The sequence below is a fragment of the Taudactylus pleione genome, unplaced genomic scaffold, assembly GCF_031769625.1.
Source record: "Taudactylus pleione unplaced genomic scaffold, aTauple2 ptg000597l, whole genome shotgun sequence".
Lineage (NCBI taxonomy): Eukaryota > Metazoa > Chordata > Amphibia > Anura > Myobatrachidae > Taudactylus > Taudactylus pleione.
Window position 1 is genome coordinate 1,515,519 of NW_028284999.1, and position 18,049 is coordinate 1,533,567.

At 49.0% G+C, this 18,049-nt stretch overlaps 1 protein-coding gene across 2 annotated transcripts; it reads left to right on the plus strand.

The window, feature by feature from the left end:
* The first annotated feature begins 306 nt into the window (after positions 1–306).
* Positions 307–16,890, plus strand: LOC148480781 (protein ZAR1-like 1.S). 2 transcript variants are annotated; one of them, XM_088453864.1, is made up of 4 exons: positions 312–925; positions 12,050–12,142; positions 13,925–13,999; positions 16,383–16,890. In XM_088453864.1, exons 1-4 carry the CDS (start codon positions 371–373, stop codon positions 16,521–16,523), a joined length of 864 nt encoding a protein of 287 aa, XP_088309990.1. In that variant the 5' UTR covers positions 312–370; the 3' UTR covers positions 16,524–16,890. The 2 variants fall into 2 exon arrangements, with proteins under 2 accessions (XP_088309991.1, XP_088309990.1); XM_088453865.1 differs by lacking the exons at positions 12,050–12,142; positions 13,925–13,999 and having other exon boundaries at positions 307–925.
* Positions 16,891–18,049: the final 1,159 nt, after the last annotated feature.

An 18,049-nucleotide genomic window follows, 5' to 3' on the forward strand; every position in this document is an offset into this window, starting at 1 on the left:
TTTCTCTATATGACTACATATTCTGTGCTCCCAGGACAGTCCCCAATTCCCTCTACCAATAGGGATGCTCCCAGCAAAAGCAGCTACAGCATAGGGCCCAGGAAGTTAGCGGTACAAATGACAATTATCATGTGGGAATAACACATCTATGCATATTATATGGACACCATGTCATAGCTGAGGCTTTCCTATAGGATCCCCCTGTGCTCTGTGAGTGTGCGAGGGTTACTGCAGGGGTTAATGCTGGTGTGGTGCTTGTGCAAGGCCCTCACTAGTGCTGCTGATTGCTCTGATTGCTCTCAGGTCAGAGGCTGATATAAGCTCATGGCTGGAAAAGTCTTTGTTTATTCTGGGAAACCAATAAGTCAGTATGGCTGGTGTCATGTATCATCAGCAGTATCCTGTGTTCCCCAATTATGGGCCCTCATACCGGCAGCACCCCTCGTTCTACAAACCCAAGCAGCCGTACTGGAGGTCTCCATACAAAGGTGCTCATGGTCCCATGAAGCCTACATTCCCTTTTGACTGTTTGGATAACTATAGGTGGGCCCAGCTGAGGGCTTTGCTTAGCCAGCTAGGCCCAGAACTGGGGCTGAATCACTTCTACACCAAGGAGGTAGGGGTACAAGTCAACCCCAGAGTGGATGTGTCTGTCCAGTGCTCGCTAGGACCCCGCACCCTAAAGAGCCGCAAGGGAGGGCCCTTCCTGTGTGGCCCTGTGCCCGGGCAGCACGCGGGACTTGGCATCATAGCCCCGGTGAGATTTCCACGGACAATAGCTGTGTATTCCCGGCTATCGGACAGGAGACTCTTCACGCTGCCGCCTATCCAGCGAGGGTTGGACAAGGACGTGGGGACACAGCAGAGCGATGTGGAGGATGGTGGGGGGAGTGAGCTTGTGCCCAGCAGGAGACCCATGTTCCAGGTGAGACTTGTTGCTGGTGCTGTATGGGGGAGCTGGCCCGGTGCTCTCAGGAGATATACTATTCAATTTGGAGCGAAATGTCGGAATCTGTGATTTTTCGCCGGTAACGTCATTTTCGCTTGTTTTAATTATCGCCGTATTCCATTTCAAAGACTTTTCGCCGGTGAGAAAGGTCTTTTAAAAAAAGAAAACCGGGATAAGTTTTCACCACACAATAGGTGGCGAAAAAAAGTGCGGAATTGGGGTTTAGGGGTGCAGGCTTAAAAAAAAAAAAATAGCCTGCACCACTGGGAATTGCCCCTAAAAATGAACGGTGTCAAAGTTGTGTTTTTTGTTTTTTTTAAATCAGGACACACCAAAAAAATTTATTTACATTTTTGGGTTAAAAAAAAATATATAGGGAACAAGTTTTTAACAAACAAAATTCAGTGGGGGGTTCCTAAGTATGCGGAAGGTGTTTAAAAGAATGCGGGTGGTAGGAACTTAATGTTTGCACCCATTTTGATGTACCCCAAATCTGATGGAATGAGTGTGTGGGGTGTTTATTTTTTTTTTTATTTTTTTTTTTTAAAGTACTTTTCTTCACCACTCATTGCCACAGCAGGTGCATAAAAGCTGCTATTTAAAAATCCTGACAACATGCAGATGGCCAAATCAGGGGTACCTATTGTGATTCCCCATGTCAGGACATATTTTGGGGTGTGCCAGAATCAATTCCCGAAAATTCAGAGAACTTTTCGCCAGTGAGTTTTTCGCTGGGTCCTGATTCCGCACATTTTTAAATTGAATACGGGGATAATTGGGCGTGCGCCCGATACTTTCTCCCCACTCAAACCTCTGATGTGGAGTGAGAAGTCCAGCACTGACTTCTCGCTCCCATATTGAATATGCCCCTTAGGGGCTTATGGAGAGTTGGGTGGTCTGCACTTGGTAAAACCATGTTGTCCTGCAGGAGGGGGGAGACTTGCAATGTGCAGAAATGGTGTTTGGAAGGGTCTGTCCTACTCTCTCCTCAGCCTGTGTATATAAACCAGGCTGCCCAGTGCTCACTTGCTATATGCAGAAGCAGCCAGTATTTTCCCTGCATGCAAAAATGAAAATGTATTTGCACCCCATGTACTGTATGTAACATGGTGTGTTCCAGGAGGAATGTGTTCCTTTTTGTTTGAGGTTGTCTGTTTTTTTTTTTTTTTTTATATTTAATTTGCTTGTCACTCCATGAGCAACATAACAGCTGCAGGTAATAGCCAGGGAATGGTGTCCTTCATACAGGTGCTGGGCTTCCTCCCCGTTATGTGATCTGGAGCAGGGATCAGTCTGCCTTGTGACCCCCGAGCGTTGCTGTGTCCATGCTCGTATAGGACCGTCCCAGTGCTCTATCCTGCTATTGGCACCTGTACAGTCTGCGCATGATGTCTGATATAAGATGTGTGCGCCCCTCTGTAAAGCTGGCCACACACTAGACCAACTTGCATCCAACCAGCCAACTAGTTGATTGGATGGAATGAAAATCTGGTAAGGGATGAAAGTAAATGACAATCGTTTGTAGTTCAAAAAAATCGTTCATTACACTTTAAAAAAATCTGACAGATTCTAAAGAATCCAATACCAACACTTAAAGACACACACACACACACACACACACACCGATTTTGTTACCAACAACCAGATCTGACAGATAATCGTTGGTAACAAAATCCTTTGTGTGTATGCAGCTTTAAGTGTTGGTATTGGATTCTTTAGATGTTTGTATGGATAAGATTTTGGTTACAGGATAGGAAACAGTTGTAGTAAATAAAGTGCAGTCTCTGAAGGGAAAGGTTACAAGTTGTGTACCCCAGGGGTCTGTACTTGGACCAGTGCTTTTTAATATCTTTTGTATGTGACATTGTAAGTGGTATTGAAGGGAAACTATGCCTTTCTGCAGAAGACACAGAGGTATGCAACAGGGTAGACACACCAGGAGGGGTAGAACAAATGACTGATGATCTAGGTAGACTAGAGGAATGGTCAAGAACGTGGCAACTACAGTTTAAGCTAAAAATGCAAGATCATGCACTTGGGTCTCACAAATCCAAAGGCTAAATAGTTTTAGCTGCACTATACTGGAAACTGAGGAGGTAAGGGATCTAGGAGTCATAAATTCAAGCAAACATTGTAACAAAGCAATGAGGAAGGCAAGTCAGATGCTTGGTGCATAGGGAGAGGAATGAGTAGCAGAAAGAAAGAAGTGATAATAGCACTTTCTACTTCAAGGTCCACAGGGTGACCTTGGGGTATGGCTGGATCCTCGGGCACCACGGAGTTAAAGCTTTTAGCTGCTCCCAGGATGCACTTGGGTCCATCCTCCTCTATACCCCGCCCCCGAGCCACAGGCACCTCAGTTTAAGATGGTGCCCGGCCGGAGTCGGTCACCCTGCTGGGAGGCTGCAGGAGCAGCCCCCTAAAGCTTTTTTAACTTGGTTAAATTTATTTTTCTTTTTACTACAGTTTTCTCCAGAGCGGCAGCGATGGGCTGTCTGTACAGTCACCCACGCTGCCGCTCCTTCTCCCTGCTGGCGCCGCGACGCCAGCACTGAACTGGGGATCGCGGCGGGGGAAGCCAGTGTCTGTACTAGCCGGACTCTGGTTTCCCCCGGGACTGCTGCCGGAGACGCCAGGGAGATCAAGGTAAGCCGCGCACCGCTGATTAGCGGCGGTGCGCGGGTTCCTTTTTAAATGCAGTGCCATGCCCCCGGTCTAGGGGACAGACCGGGGGCGCTAGCAGTGCCGGCGGGCTCCCCCTCCATTGGAGGCATACCCCGCCAGACCACTAGACCACCAGGGTGGATAACGCGGGGGTTAATATGCTAGCCAGGGGAGGAAGCCTTCCCTGTCTAGCGGCTCCTCCCCTCAGCTCAGCGCGCCTTTCAGCTAGTAGTCTGGCGTCGCTGAGCTGCAGATACTCGGCCACTCCTCCTCTGAGGTCTCCAGCAGCCGTTTTCTCCAAGTGGCAGCGCAGATACACTCAGGGAGCACACGGACCTGTCCCCCTGTGTACCTCTCCCCTGTTCAGGACATCGTACACAGCACTATAGCCCTCCCAGACACTGAATCTGGGAGGGTGATTGTAGTGGAAAGGTGCAGTGAGTATATCTTCCTGCATGGTATGTGACTTTTGCTAGTGCTGCCTGTCTGTGCTTATTTCTACTTACTGTCAGCTTATACCTATCCCTTTCCTTCTCCTACAAGCCCTACAGGTGTGCGGGGGAAGGGTGTTTCTTCTGACCTCACTTATATAGATCACGTATTTGTGAGGTCCGTCACATACGGTTGTGTGCTACACAGGGCCATATTGTGGGCTGTTGTCCAGCACACTGGTGAGTGCGCACGTTTTCTTCCTATGTCATAACTGTATATTTAATTATATAGTCGGTCATGTCTGAGGAGGAGATTGAGCACTCCGTGGCTCCGGTATTGTTCTCCTGCAGGCGCTGTTCTGCAGGAGTGGATAGGGAGGATTTGTCACAGGACGGCCTGTGCGGACGGTGCCAGGCGGTCCCTGGTACATCTAAACCTCCTATGTCGCAGTAGCCACCATGGGCGATGTTTTCCCAGGTGCTGGTGTCCATCGCGGACCGTCTGTCGGTCCTGACTGCCGCCCCTACTAGGGCGTTGCCCCAGCCTACCATCCCCCATTCCCCGGGTGTCCCACAATTATTGCAGACTCCCCCGGGGTCTCAGCCTGTTGATCCCTATGCGGGGTTGCCAATGCATATACAGTCCACCCCTGTGGCGCAGCAGGCTGTGGTGCCGTTTCAGGCTCCTGTGGCAGCTCCTCCACCCTGGGTGGATGCACTTTCCCACACTGTCCAAGATTTGGCGGCAGCATCTTCGGCTTTTCAGTCGATATTACGCAGTGACGTGCCCTCCAGGGCGTCTAACCGTACAGTTATGGCACATTTTTCGGACTCTGAGGGGTCCTCGGATGATGGTGAGGTGCAGGATGACTCAGCCTCAGATGCCTCAGTCCAGGAAGTAGACACTAAGTCTTCCATCAATGTGCGGGCTCTGGTTAGGGCGGTGCGGGCCATTCTTCTGATTGAGGATGAGGCACCCGCTCCCAAGTCGAGGTATCCTAGTTTTAAAAAAGCTAAGGTTACTTCTGCAGCGTTCCCCTTGTCTGATCAGTTGACGGATCACATGGCGGTGGCCTGGCAGACGCCCAGTAAGCGATTCCTGCCACAGAAGCGGTTGGCGTCCAATTATCCATTTCCGGAGGCGCATTGTAAGAAATGGGAAACTCCGCCTGCGGTCGATTCCCATGTAACACGCCTCATCAGGAGTGCTACTTTGCCATTGCCGTCTATATCCTCGCTGAAGGATCCTACGGACAGGAAGGTGGAGACTTGTCTAAAGTCTATTTATTCTCTCTCAGGGGCTGTAGCCCAGCCGTCCATGGCCATCTCCTGGGTGGCCAAGGCCAGTGAGGGTTGGGCCAACGCCTTGCAGGATACGTTTACGGATGAAGCTCCGGATGTTCAGAGGGCGTTGTTAGGACAGATGAGATGCCGCTTCCTACATTGGAGAAGCATCTTTGGATGCTAGCCTGCTGACCTCTAGGGTTTCGGCTGCAGCAGTGTCTGCTTGCAGATTCTTGTGGTTGAGGTCTTGGAGAGCAGATGCTGATTCAAAGAAAGGCTTGGAGGCCTTACCTTTTAATGGAGAGTTACTATTTGGTCCGGACCTGGACAAAATAGTAGATTCCCTGGCAAAATCCAAGTCAGCCTTCCTCCCTTCAGCTATGACACCTGCTAAGGTCCGGAGCTCGGCCTTTCGCGTACAGGGCAAGGCAAAGGATCAGTCCTTCCCGAGGCAGTCTGCAACCAAGACCGCCTCAAAGCCAAAGAAGCAAGCCTGGAGTGCTAGGCGCCCTTCTTCCAAACAAGAAGATAAGCCTTCTGCATGATGGGATGGGCCTCCCTCCCTCTGGGGGACCCCAGAGTGGGAGGCTGACTTCTTCAATTCGCCCAGTGCTGGCACAATACCACCAAGGATGCCTGGGTGCGAGACGTGGTCTCCCAGGGGTACGCCCTGTCTTTTCGGCACAGGCCGCCTCTCAGGACAAAACCAAGGCCTTGCAGGTTCAGGAAGCCATAGAGGCCTTGCTGATGGCGGGGGTCATTATACCCGTACCGCAATCTCAACGTGAGATGGGGTATTACACTACACTGTTTCTGGTGCAGAAACCCAATGGCTCTCATCGCCCCATCCTCAATTTGAAGTCCCTGAACAGGTTTCTCAGGGTTCCCAAATTCAGGATGGAAACTTTGCGTTCCATCATTCTGGCGATGGAACCGGGAGATTATATGGTCTCCCTGGATATCCAGGATGCCTACCTCCATGTTCCTATAGCAACATTGCACCAACTGTTTCTGCGGTTTGCTATTCTCCACAACCACTACCAATTCAGGGCTCTACCCTTTGGCCTCTCCACGGCACCAAGGGTATTTACCAAGGTGATGGCGGTCATGGCGGCTCACCTTCGGAGCCAGGGGCTACAGTTGCTACTGTATCTAGATGACCTCCTCTTGCTGGCAAGCTCCCCGGAGGTACTGATCCAGCATCTCCACCTGACGGTCGCTTGTCTACAGGCGCACGGGTGGTTGATCAACTGGAAGAAGTCCTCCCTCATCCCATCACAGCGGATGGTTCATTTGAGGGCCCTGCTGGACTCTCGTCAGCAACAGATTTTTCTCACTCCAGAGAAGGTCTCCTCCTTACAGCTGCGGATTCACAGTTGTCTGAGCAGGGGCAGAGTGTCTGTGCACTCAGCGATGAGAGTTTTGGGTCCATGGTGACTGCATTCGACATGGTGGAGTTTGCACAGTTCCATTCCAGGCCCCTGCAGAGGCTGATTCTTTCAGGAATGGAACGGATTGCCACACAGGATCCGCTCTCAGATGCTGGTGTTGTCCTCGGAGGTGCGTCTGTCCCTGGCCTGGTGGCTACAGACTGCTCCATAGGCAAACGCAGGGGGGGTTTCCGTCTGCCTGGAAACGCCCCTCCCCAGGCCACACCATGACCTCAATAAAAATAGTAATATAATAGAATGTTACTAGTGCTGCATGTTCTCAGTATCACAAATGAAATGATTAGCACCAACTGTGGATCTTTTAAAATGTGTCAGCCAGTAATAAATACACCTGTGCACCAGGAGATGTGGAAAACATGCACTGTTAGGGATGCACTGCTATAGACCATTATTAGAGTTAATAATGAATATTGTATAATACACTATTCAGTACATAAGGAGACCGATATGTGTGTGTGTGTATGTATGTATGTATATGTGTGATATATATATATATATATATATATATAATGTGTCCAGGGCAGTGCTAAGTTCTTCTGCTGCTCTCCTGGACTTGCTCCCATGCTCTGGAATGGTGCCCACATCTGAAAAAAAACATTCTGCTCAGACAGGATGGCCCTACTGCTGCATCTAATGGCGTACTGTATATGCTGGAATTATGCAACACAATGTATTTGTATGTAACATATTATAGCTGGATAAATGCTAATTATACCCTCTTCATGGACTGGCCACACTCACTCTAAAATCAGGCATTTGGAAACCCCCCTCTAGAAATCCTGCGTTTGCCACTGGGCTCATCTCCTTGAGGGGCGCCCCTTTTGGATCCCGGAATGGGTTCTGCTCACGACAGATGCCAGTCTCCGGGGTTGGGGGGCGGTGACAGGCTCCTTGTCACTTCAGGGTCGGTGGAGGAAGCGATTCTTCCCATCAACATCCTGGAACTGCGGGCAGTGTACAGAGCCCTGCAGTCGTCTGGCACCGCTCTTCACGGAAGGGCCGTTCAGGTGCAGTCAGACAATGCCACCACGGTGGCGTACATCAATCACCAGGGAGGGACTCTCAGTCGAGCTGCGATGTCGAAGGTGTCCCGCGTCCTGGCTTGGGCAGAGCGCTATCTTCCAGCTCTCTGCAGTCTTCATCCCGGGAGTCCTCAATTGGGAGGCAGACTTCCTCAGCCGTTACGACGTGCATCCTGGGGAATGGTCGCTTCATCCAGAGGTATTCCAACTACTCGTGGACAAGTGGGGGCTGCCAGAGCTGGACCTGAGGGCGTCCCGTCACAAGCTGCCCGTATATGAGTCAAGGACAAGGGACGCAGGCGCAAGTCTGATAGACTCTCTGTCTGTGAAATGGCTGTTTCACCTGGCTTACTTGTTCCCTCCGATATCTCTGCTGCCTCGGGTCCTGCGCAAGTTCAAGCAGGACGGAGGCACTCTCATCCTGGTGGCCCAGAAGGCCGTGGTACTCCGATCTGCGGAGCCTGTCCATCGACGCTCCGTACCTCCTACCTCAGCGGCGGGACCTGTTGTCTCCGGGGCCCTGTCTTCACCCGGATCTGGGTCGACTATCTTCGACGGCGTGGCTCTTGAGACAGCCGTCCTGAGGTCTCGGGGCTTTTCTAGCTCCGTTATTACCACCATGCTGAGGGCGCGCAAGCCTGCTTCCGCGAGGATCTACCACAGAGTGTGGCACACTTACTTTCAGTGGTGCCAGGCCAGAAAATATGATCCCCAGGTGTTCCGGGTTTCGCGTATTCTGGCTTTCCTTCAGTCGGGTTTGGATTTAGGATTAAGTCTTTCCTCACTGAAGGTGCACGTGTCTGCTCTGTCGGTGTGGTTCCAGCGCAGGATGCCGGACGTACACACCTTTTTCCAGGGTGTTTAAAGAATCCAGCCTCCCTTTGTGCCACCTGTGGCCCCGTGGGATTTGGCGGTGGTTCTTCGGGCCTTACAGGGTCCTCCTTTTGAGCCCTTGGAGTCAGTGGAGCTCAAGTGGCTAACTTTTAAGATGGTTGCTTCTGCCAGGAGGGTTTCGGATTTGGGGGCGCTTTCCTGTCGTCCCCCTTTTCTGGTTTTTAATCAGGACAGAGCGGTGTTTCTCACTCGTCCTGAGTTCCTGCCTAAGGTAGTTTTCTGGTTCCACATTAATCAGGAAATTGTTGTACCAGCCTTTCAGTCGCCTGATCTTTCGGCTGGGGAGGCTTCCTTAGACGTTGTCCGTGCACTCCAGGTTTATGTGGACCGGAGTAGTTCTGTGAGGAAGTCTGATTCTTTGTTTATCCTCTTTGTTGGCAGGCCAACCCCTCTTGTGAAAACCAAACACTCTAGCCTGTTGGCTTCGTTCTGTTATTATTGAGGCTTATATGCAGGAGGGTTTACCTGTTCCAGCCTCTGTTAAGGCTCATTCCACTCGGTCTGTGGGCCCTTCTTGGGCTGCTAGCTGTGCCGCCTCTGCTGTTCAGCAGTGCAAGGCAGCCACCTGGTCTTCCATTCAGACCTTTTTGAGGTTCTATGCGTTTGACACCTTTTGGCTCTCAGGATGCATCCTTTGGGCGCCGGGTTCTCCTATCAGCACAGGAGCGTCCCCGCCCTTAGTTGGACTGCTTTGGGACATCCCCAAGGTCACCCTGTGGACCCCTATGGACCCTGAAGTAGAAAACAAGAGATATGGTAAGAACTTACCTTTGTTATCTCTGTTTCTATGAAGTCCACAGGGCACCCGCCCTGACGCACCTGGCTTCATATGGGCTCTGTGACTGGTCACCGGTTTTCCGTCTCCCATTTCTGTGAGTATGGTTCTTGTGTGTTCCAGTCTTCCTTCTCTCTGTTTCGTCTCCTCCTCCGGCCTGGGCTGCTTACCAACTGAGGTGCCTGTGGCTCGGGGGCGGGGTATAGGGGAGGTTGGACCCAAGTGCATCCTGGGAGCAGCTAAAAGCTTTGACTCCGTGGTGCCCGAGGATCCAGGATCCAGCTATACCCCAAGGTCACCCTGTGGACCCTATGGACTTCGTAGAAACAGAGATAACAAAGGTAAGTTCTTACCATATCTCTTGTTATATAGGTTATTAGTACGTCCTCATCTCGAATACTGTGTTCCGTCTGGAGGCCATATCTCCAGAAGGATATTAATACATTAGAGACTGTACAAAGAAGGGCAACTAAAATGGTGCAAGGTCTACAGCACAGAACTTACCAGGAAAGACTAAAAGATTTTCTATATAGTTTGGAGAAGGGAAAGGGGGGACATGATAACCCTTTGATATATGAAAGGTTCTAGAACAAGGTACAGGAGGGAGACATTCGTCATGGGAAGAGGTGTACTAGGGTTTATTCATTATGTTAATTATTGGGGTACGATAAATCGTCACGAGAGCTGGAGCAATTCATCATTACTACGATGCAGAGACAGCAGGTCTGAAAATAAACGGTTTCCACGAAGTGCTTTACTGCTCCTTTCACAGCAGAGAAACTAGTGTCTGCATGGCCTGCAGGTCACGCAGGCGCAAAAGAGCCCTGGTGGAAGGAGCGGGGTGGAGGGATCCCTCTTCGCAACCCAGGACTTCTTCCCATAGGGAAAGAGTGGGTTCTGGAAGCAAACGCCATCTGCAGATGGCGATTGCTCCCGCAGTCGAGCTCTGAAAATATTGTATTTTCGGAGCTTGATGAATTCTGTCCCCATACTACTGTATAAGCAGGGGATATCTGTGATACTAGTGTATGGGGACAGCGGGACATTCCAGGAGAGGAAGGGAAGCAGGCGATATCTGTGATACTAGTGTATGGGGACAGCGGGCCATTCCAGGAGAGGAAGGTAAGCAGGCGATATCTGTAATACTAGTGTATGAGGACAGTGGGCCATTCCAGGAGAGGAAGGTAAGCAGGCGATATCTGTAATACTAGTGTATGAGGACAGTGGGCCATTCTGGGAGAGAAAGGTAAGTAGGAGATGGCTGTGATACTAGTGTATGGGGACAGCGGCCCATTCTGGCAGAGGAAGGTAAGCAGGAGATGGCTGTGATACTAGTGTATGGGGACAGCGGGCCATTCCGGGAGAGAAAGGTAAGCAGGAGATATCTGTGATACTAGTGTATGGGGTATATCTCTGATATCTCCTGCATTACCTTTTTGATGACTGGCCCGAAAAATGTACATTTTCACCTGCTTTTGTAGAAATGAAGTGATGATGAATAGACCCCTAGAACATGAGGACATGCACTGAGACTGGAGGGAGGTTCATGGGAAATCTGAGGAAAAATTAACTCTAAAAAAAGGGTAGTAGATAACTGGAAAAACCTCACATCAGAGGTGGTAGAGGCTAAAGCTGTGTATCCACTAGCCGATACCGGCACGACCGTACGATTACGACAATGTTCAGTAGATTGATGTCGGAAACGACCAGCGGGATTGCGCATCGCTGGTCGTTTCCGACATATAGTGCCCGATTTACTGAGCAATTACGATTTCTTAGTCGTAATTGTGCAATCGCTCAGTAACATCGCGTAGTGGATACATGGCTTAAGACAGTAGAGCAATATAAACATACTTGGGATAGGCATAAGAATATAGTCTTCACTCTAGCACTTGTCACAACCCAAGCAGTTCCTCTCTCCTGCCTGGGGTGTCACACTCTGCTCTGGTGCTTCTAGCGTACTCAGCCGATGTTTGGGGGAGATGTACGAAGTCTTAAAGTGATAAAGTGGAGTGTGATGAAGTAACGAAAAATCTACTTCTAACATGTTACAGGCTGTGTTTGAAAAATGACAGGAGCTGATTGGCTGGTACTTTATCATTCTCCATTTTATCACTTTTCAAGACTTAGTACATCTACCCCTTTCCATGCTAGAGATGCCAGAGACTAGAGTGACACCCCAGATGGGGGAGAGGACCTGCATGGGTGTAACAGGTGCAGGGTGCTAGAATAACACTACTGATATCCTTACAGAGACCTATGGATCAGAGGGCTGAGGTTACCATACAGGTAAACATAAGGGGCAGGCGAGATGGGCCGAGTGTCTCTTATCTGCTATCACATTCTATGTTACACTGACGCCCTCTTCCAGGCTCGCAGGCCGCATGCTCCTGAATATGTCCGGAATAACTGTACGTGGATATGGCGAGTGTTGGCAGTCACAGCTGTATACTGAATGAATGTGAACTTAATGACTATATAACCAATGATGACATTGTCCGAATGTAGACATTGGGATTAGGTGGAAGTGGTACTGTGCGCTGTGCGAATCGCCACTCACTTCCCGTCTTTCCCTACAGTTCCTGGAACAGAAATACGGCTTCTTCCACTGCCGCGGCTGCCAGGTGCGGTGGGAAAGCGCCTACGTGTGGTGTGTATCGGGGACAAATAAGGTAAGTGCACCTCCATAGATGTCTCTCCCCAATCTGCGCATGTGTAACGCGTCTGATCACGGTACAGATAGTGACTCTGGTGTTGTTTCCCATGTCTGGGCCTTCTCCTAATATTAGAAAATGCAGAGACCAGGGACTGTCCTAATGGCTGCCTGGCCCTCCCCCGTGACCGCCAGATGTCAGCTCCACGTCCTTCTAAGGCTTCAACCTCCTAGTTCTCTCCCGCCAGCGTGTCCGGTCTCCTGGTACCGTTACGCCTCCTGTGATAAGTCAGATGCAGCAATGGTAACGCTGGGAGTAGTGGGCACAGCTCTGAGCTATGGCCAGTAATGGTGCCCAGTACTGGTCAGCGCAACCAGCAGCTGTGTGCTGGACAATGGTGGATAACATTCCCCCCCCACACACTATAAATAGCTGCTGACTATTGTTGGATAATTAATTACTATCTTCACCCTTTTATAGAACATATGGGGAGTCCCCAGACTGTTACTGACCAGTGAATAAGAGCATTGCATCATTTTTATATCACTGCCCTGTACACCCCGCCGGGTGCCGTCGCTTATGAGGTTGGTACAGTACACACTAAACATAGTCTAGTGTGTACTGGCCTTAAGGTGTGTGGGGGTCTTTCAGACCCAGTCGTTAGCGCCGATGCGCTCGGACCAGGTCGATGGCCCCCCACAGAGCATGCGCACGACGCCGCCGTCGTGCGCATGCGTGAGACCCGCTACGACCGACAGCGCCGGTCGTAGCGGGTCTCGATCCAAAGGGGGCGTGCTGTCGATGTTGATTGACAGCTCGCCCCGTTTGGAAGGCGGGCCGGGGGGTGGCAGCCCAAACGGAGGCGTTCCTATGGGAACGCCTGCCGTTTGGGGGAGGTGGAGAGCTTCCGGCTAAGACAGAGCCAGAAGCTCTCCGGGGCTCACGACAAGGGAGACCCTACCCTAGGGTCTCGTCGTAAGCTGCGATGGTCTCTGACCATCGCGACCATCACCGGAGCGGTCGTTAGAGCTGTGGGTGTTAACCCACAACCTAACGACCGCAACAGAGGCGGGCGGTCAGGATGCAAGTGGCCGCCCAGTTTCTTAGCGACCGCTTGCATCCACCGACCACCTCTGAATGAGGCCCTGTGTGTGTACAGGACAAGAGAATGATCCCAACACTCTGACTGTAGCTCCAACTGTCCAGAACTATGCCCTGAAAGTGTCTGTACACCCCAACTCCCTCCCCCCAACATGCACATGAGTCTGACTATGATGCTCCTGGCTGCCCGCTCTTCTGCTCCTGACTGCTTGCTCCTGGCTGCCCGCTCTTCTGCTCCTCTGCTCATGGCTGGAACCTGTTCCGATTCCCAGCAGCGGCAGCCCGACACTGGAACAGATCCAGGCAGCAGCAAGCCCGACAGCGCTGGAAATCCCGATCGTCATAAGGTAAGTAATGACTAACCTAACCCTCCTTAGGGATGCCTGTGCCTAACACTCCCTCCCCCTAGCCTAACCCTAACCCTCCTGGGGGGGTGCCTAACCCTAAGTCCCCCCCTGGAACGCTAAACCTAACCCCCCCCCCCCCCGGTGGCTGTCTGCTCGCGGCGCCTGGCATCCCTTCGATCGGGATAACGGGCGCGGGTCTCACGGCGTTGGTGAAATGAGCGGTGACTACATCTAGACACTGGGCATTTCACCCTCGCCGGGATAAGACAGTCGGGAAGCTGGCTTCCCGATTGCATCCCCTCCTGGCTGCCCGCTCTCTGCTTCTGACTGCACATTCTGTTTTATCACCCAGGTTTACTTCAAACAGTTCTGCCACAAATGTCAGAAGGGATATAACCCCTACTATGTGGAGCCCATCGAGTGCAAGGTAAGAAGTTCTGCATAATTAATTATAGATATTATTCTTGCTAATTATCATCCTGTTGCTTTTCCTGTACATGGTGACATCACAGAATATTAGACGCAGGGTAGGTTTAGCTACATCTCTGCATTTGGAACAGGTAATGGCTGGGGAATCCTGGGAGCAGTCTGCCTCCCTATGTCTGCGCTCCCACTTTTGATAACTGATGCTCATGACATCATCCAATATTATGTATGGCCACAGAAAGCCCCTTCCCCAGAGGTTATAAACATATCGCACCTTAGTAATTGACAGGATGGCTTTGGAAGGGGATTGTGGAGTAATGCCTTTAAAAAAAAAAAATCCACTATACATGGCGTGTTCCAGGGACATTGGCGGCTGGTTCTTAAAGGTGAAATTATATTATGTTTGGGGGTCTCCTTTAATTGGGCCCATTGAAGTGTTACCATTCCCACATACAGTGATATACAGAGTTCTGCTGTAGAAACGCTTTATTTTTGTGACTGGTTTTCCTTTTTAGTGACCGCTTCTGTGAGTGCAAGCTCTGTGGTCCACTGACCTTATTGGTCTTCTATCTTAGCATAGACTTGGAAGCTGACCGTCGGACTCTTAATCTATAATATTAATCAGTAGAGGTCTTCAACTTTTTTGCATTTAAATATTAAAGCTGAGTTTTGTGTTTTTTTTTTTTTTTAACAGATTTCATTATAGACAAGTTACAGGTTAGTTTGGGTGGTTATGGATTCTGAGCTAAACTTTAGGGCCCATGTAATCACTGTCCCCGAGGAGCTGCATTTTATTGTTTCAGGAATATTGCCAGAGTGCGGGGCTTAATTTATTTTGCTGAGACTAAGGAGTTCATGCTTTGATTGGATTACTGTATTTTGTATGTTTGCATTGTTCTCCTATTTTATCCAAAGCTGCTGCAACTTCAGCAGAATGCAGATGCGAGAGCCAGGACCAAAAGATATGCACATTGCAATCTGTAACTTTTTTTTTGTGTGTGTGTGTGTGTATATATATATATATATATTTTATTTATTTTTTATCCTAAGGAGGTGTGACCACTCCCCCTAAAATTATGCCATGCCCCCTTCTCTGGGCTCGGTGCAGCTCCCTTCGCCCCTGTCTGGACTATGTATTACAGGTTGAGTCTCCCATATCCAAAGTGCTTGGGACCAGGGGTATTTTGGAGAATGGAATATTCCATATTTTGGAATATTTGCATATCATAATGAAATATCTTGGGAATGGGACCCAAATATACACACAATGCATTTGTGTTGTATACACCTTATACACACAGCTTGCAGGTAATTTTATACAATATTTAAAATTTTGTGGCTCAAGCAAAGTTCGTGTACAGAAATTAAATTTATTTGTTTCATATACACATGAAGGTAATTTTATACAATATTTTTAAGAATTTGTGCCTTAGACAAAGTTTGTGTACATAGAACCATCAAAAATCAAAGGTTTCATTGTCTGTCATGTCAAAATAATTCTGTATTTCGGAATATTTGGATATCAGAGACGCAACCTGTAGTACTATAGGGAAGCATCATTCCCCCCCCCCCCCCCCCCCCCCAACTGGTATACTGTTCCAAAGAGCAAAATAACAAAGCAGAGAATTTTAAATATTTTTAAGAAACTTGTTAAACTTTTTTTTTTTTTTTTTTTTGAAGGATGTATTTTGTTTTAGGATACAGTATAGGAAATATTCTTTAATGGTTTTTGTAAACACACAGGAGCTGATGCTGGTTTTGGCTTTGCTCCCAACTCAAAGTAATGCGCCATACGTCAGGCTGCAATTCCCTGACTCCAATCGGCGCCCAAAAACGCAGATCCGCAGACAATGATCAATTTTTCATCAGCGGATCAGGGTAATACGGCATGTTATAAATTCCAGACTTGCTGATCCAGATTACTAATTTTATTTTTTTGGTTGGCGTCAGCAAGCTGGTGAAATCCAAGTTTCATTCCTCCGATCCCCCAAACCAGCCGCCGGTCGAACAGGGAATTGCGTCAGTCAGTCACAGATGTATGGGCCCATTAACTTTGCACCTGAAACAAACCATGTTACAATACAAGGGGGGACAAATACATTTATTATTTTTGCATGCAGGGTTAATACTGACTGCTTCTGCATGTAGCCCACAAATGCTGGGCAGCTTTGTTACACTGCAATTTAGGTCAGCGTTTGTACACACCCCTCCCACATTGAACGCTGTTCATCTTGCGTCTGCCCCACCTGCCGTACGACATGGTTTTACCCAGGTGCAAACTTACCGGCTTTCCTTACTCACGATCAGCCCGAATGTTCTGTACTTATAGTATGAAATGTGCCGTGCAAAGGAAAATTGATCCCTTTTTTATTTTTTTATCCTAGACCTGCATGAGAGCCTGGTGTTCCTGCCCGGACAGGAAACACATCGACCTCAAGCGACCTCATTGCCAGGAGCTGTGTGGACGCTGCAAGGGGCAGCGACTGTCTTGCGACAAGACTTATAGCTTTAAATACATTATCTGAATGGCGGCAGCGCCACGTCTGAAGGACCCGTGTCACGCCACACAGTTAGTGGTGACCCTATTTATTTTGATATTGGAAGTGAAATGTCTCTTTAGTGTTTTTGCACTGGATAATTGTATAGTTTCTTTTTGTGTAAAGTGAGTGGTTTGTAAATAAAACAAGTATTTTTGTTAGTACCTGGATGTATGAATACGTCACTGTTGCATGAGAGCTCAGACACTACATTGGACGGCCGCTCGGGAGCGTCTCTGGTACAGCCGGAACGGTCGTCTTGCTAAGCTTGCTGTTGAGTGTCAGCCGCTTCTGTATATATCACGTCATGCCTTCTATGTTTCATTGACTAAAAGCACTGCAGTCTTAAAATAAAAAAAAAAAAGTTACTTTGTCTCCAGTCGTTATTCACAAACCCGTTTTACTAGAATGAAGTAACGAAGCTAGGACAGTGTCTGGCCAGGTTAGGACTATTCTAGGAGATATATTCCTGGCTCTCAGAAGTAACGCTCTCTGGTGTTCCTTTTGGTGCATTATATTTGTCTCTCCTACCTCCTCACCCACCCTCCTTATGAGAGAGCTGGTAATGGCTGATACTACAGATCAGCCCAAGAAAATCTGTAGCTCTCCAGCTGTTAAACTACAGATCCCAGCATACCCTCCCACCGATCAACTGCTAAAGCATGCAGGGACTTGTAGTTTCACAATAGCTGGAGATGCACGGTTTGGCCAGGCTTGCTGTAGATTAATAACACACCAGAGAAGCCTGGGGCACAATACATACAGCTATAGACCATGGTGAGACCAAGACAAGTTATGAGTCTTTCAGAATGAGATGCTGCCTGCACTGATGCTCTGGGTGTGGTTTGGAAAAATAGAACCGCCACAGCCCTAGCTGAGACTCTGGGTCTTGGGACCTGCTCTCTCCAAGTCCAGGCCCTGCTGGTTCTCTGCATCTACTTGGGTTGGTCTTTAATGTCACTCGCATAGATTGTTGTCTGGTTTTCAGGTCATACATGTAAGGACTAAACTGGTGGTGTTGGTGGAATAGGGCTATGACCAGTCAGTGTTCCACCAGAACTTCAGGTTCAAAGGTTCCAACCTTTGTTTATAAAGCTTGGACTTGGCGTAATTAACAGAATACAATGTTAGATGGAATGTAACGAGCAGGGCAGGTTATAATACCTCCTACATGGTAATGAGCAGGCCACCTCACCAGGAACTAGGGATGTGCGCCGCCCCCCGTGTTTTTGGTTTTAGATCTGGATTTTTTTTTTCTTTAAAAAAAAAAAATCATAACCGCTAAAATCACATAAAATGGGCCTGTTTGTTCCTACAGTTATAAACCGCTAACAATTATTTCCACTTGTTTCCAGTTAATTTTGACCACTTCACAGCTCACTATTTTCATCCAGTTTAGGCCCAAAATTTGCACCAAGCTAGCTGGCTGATTAAGATAAGCGGCAGCAGTGGGCGGCACAGACATGTGGCAGTTCAACTCCCAACATGGCACATCAGGAAATAAATGTGTTTAT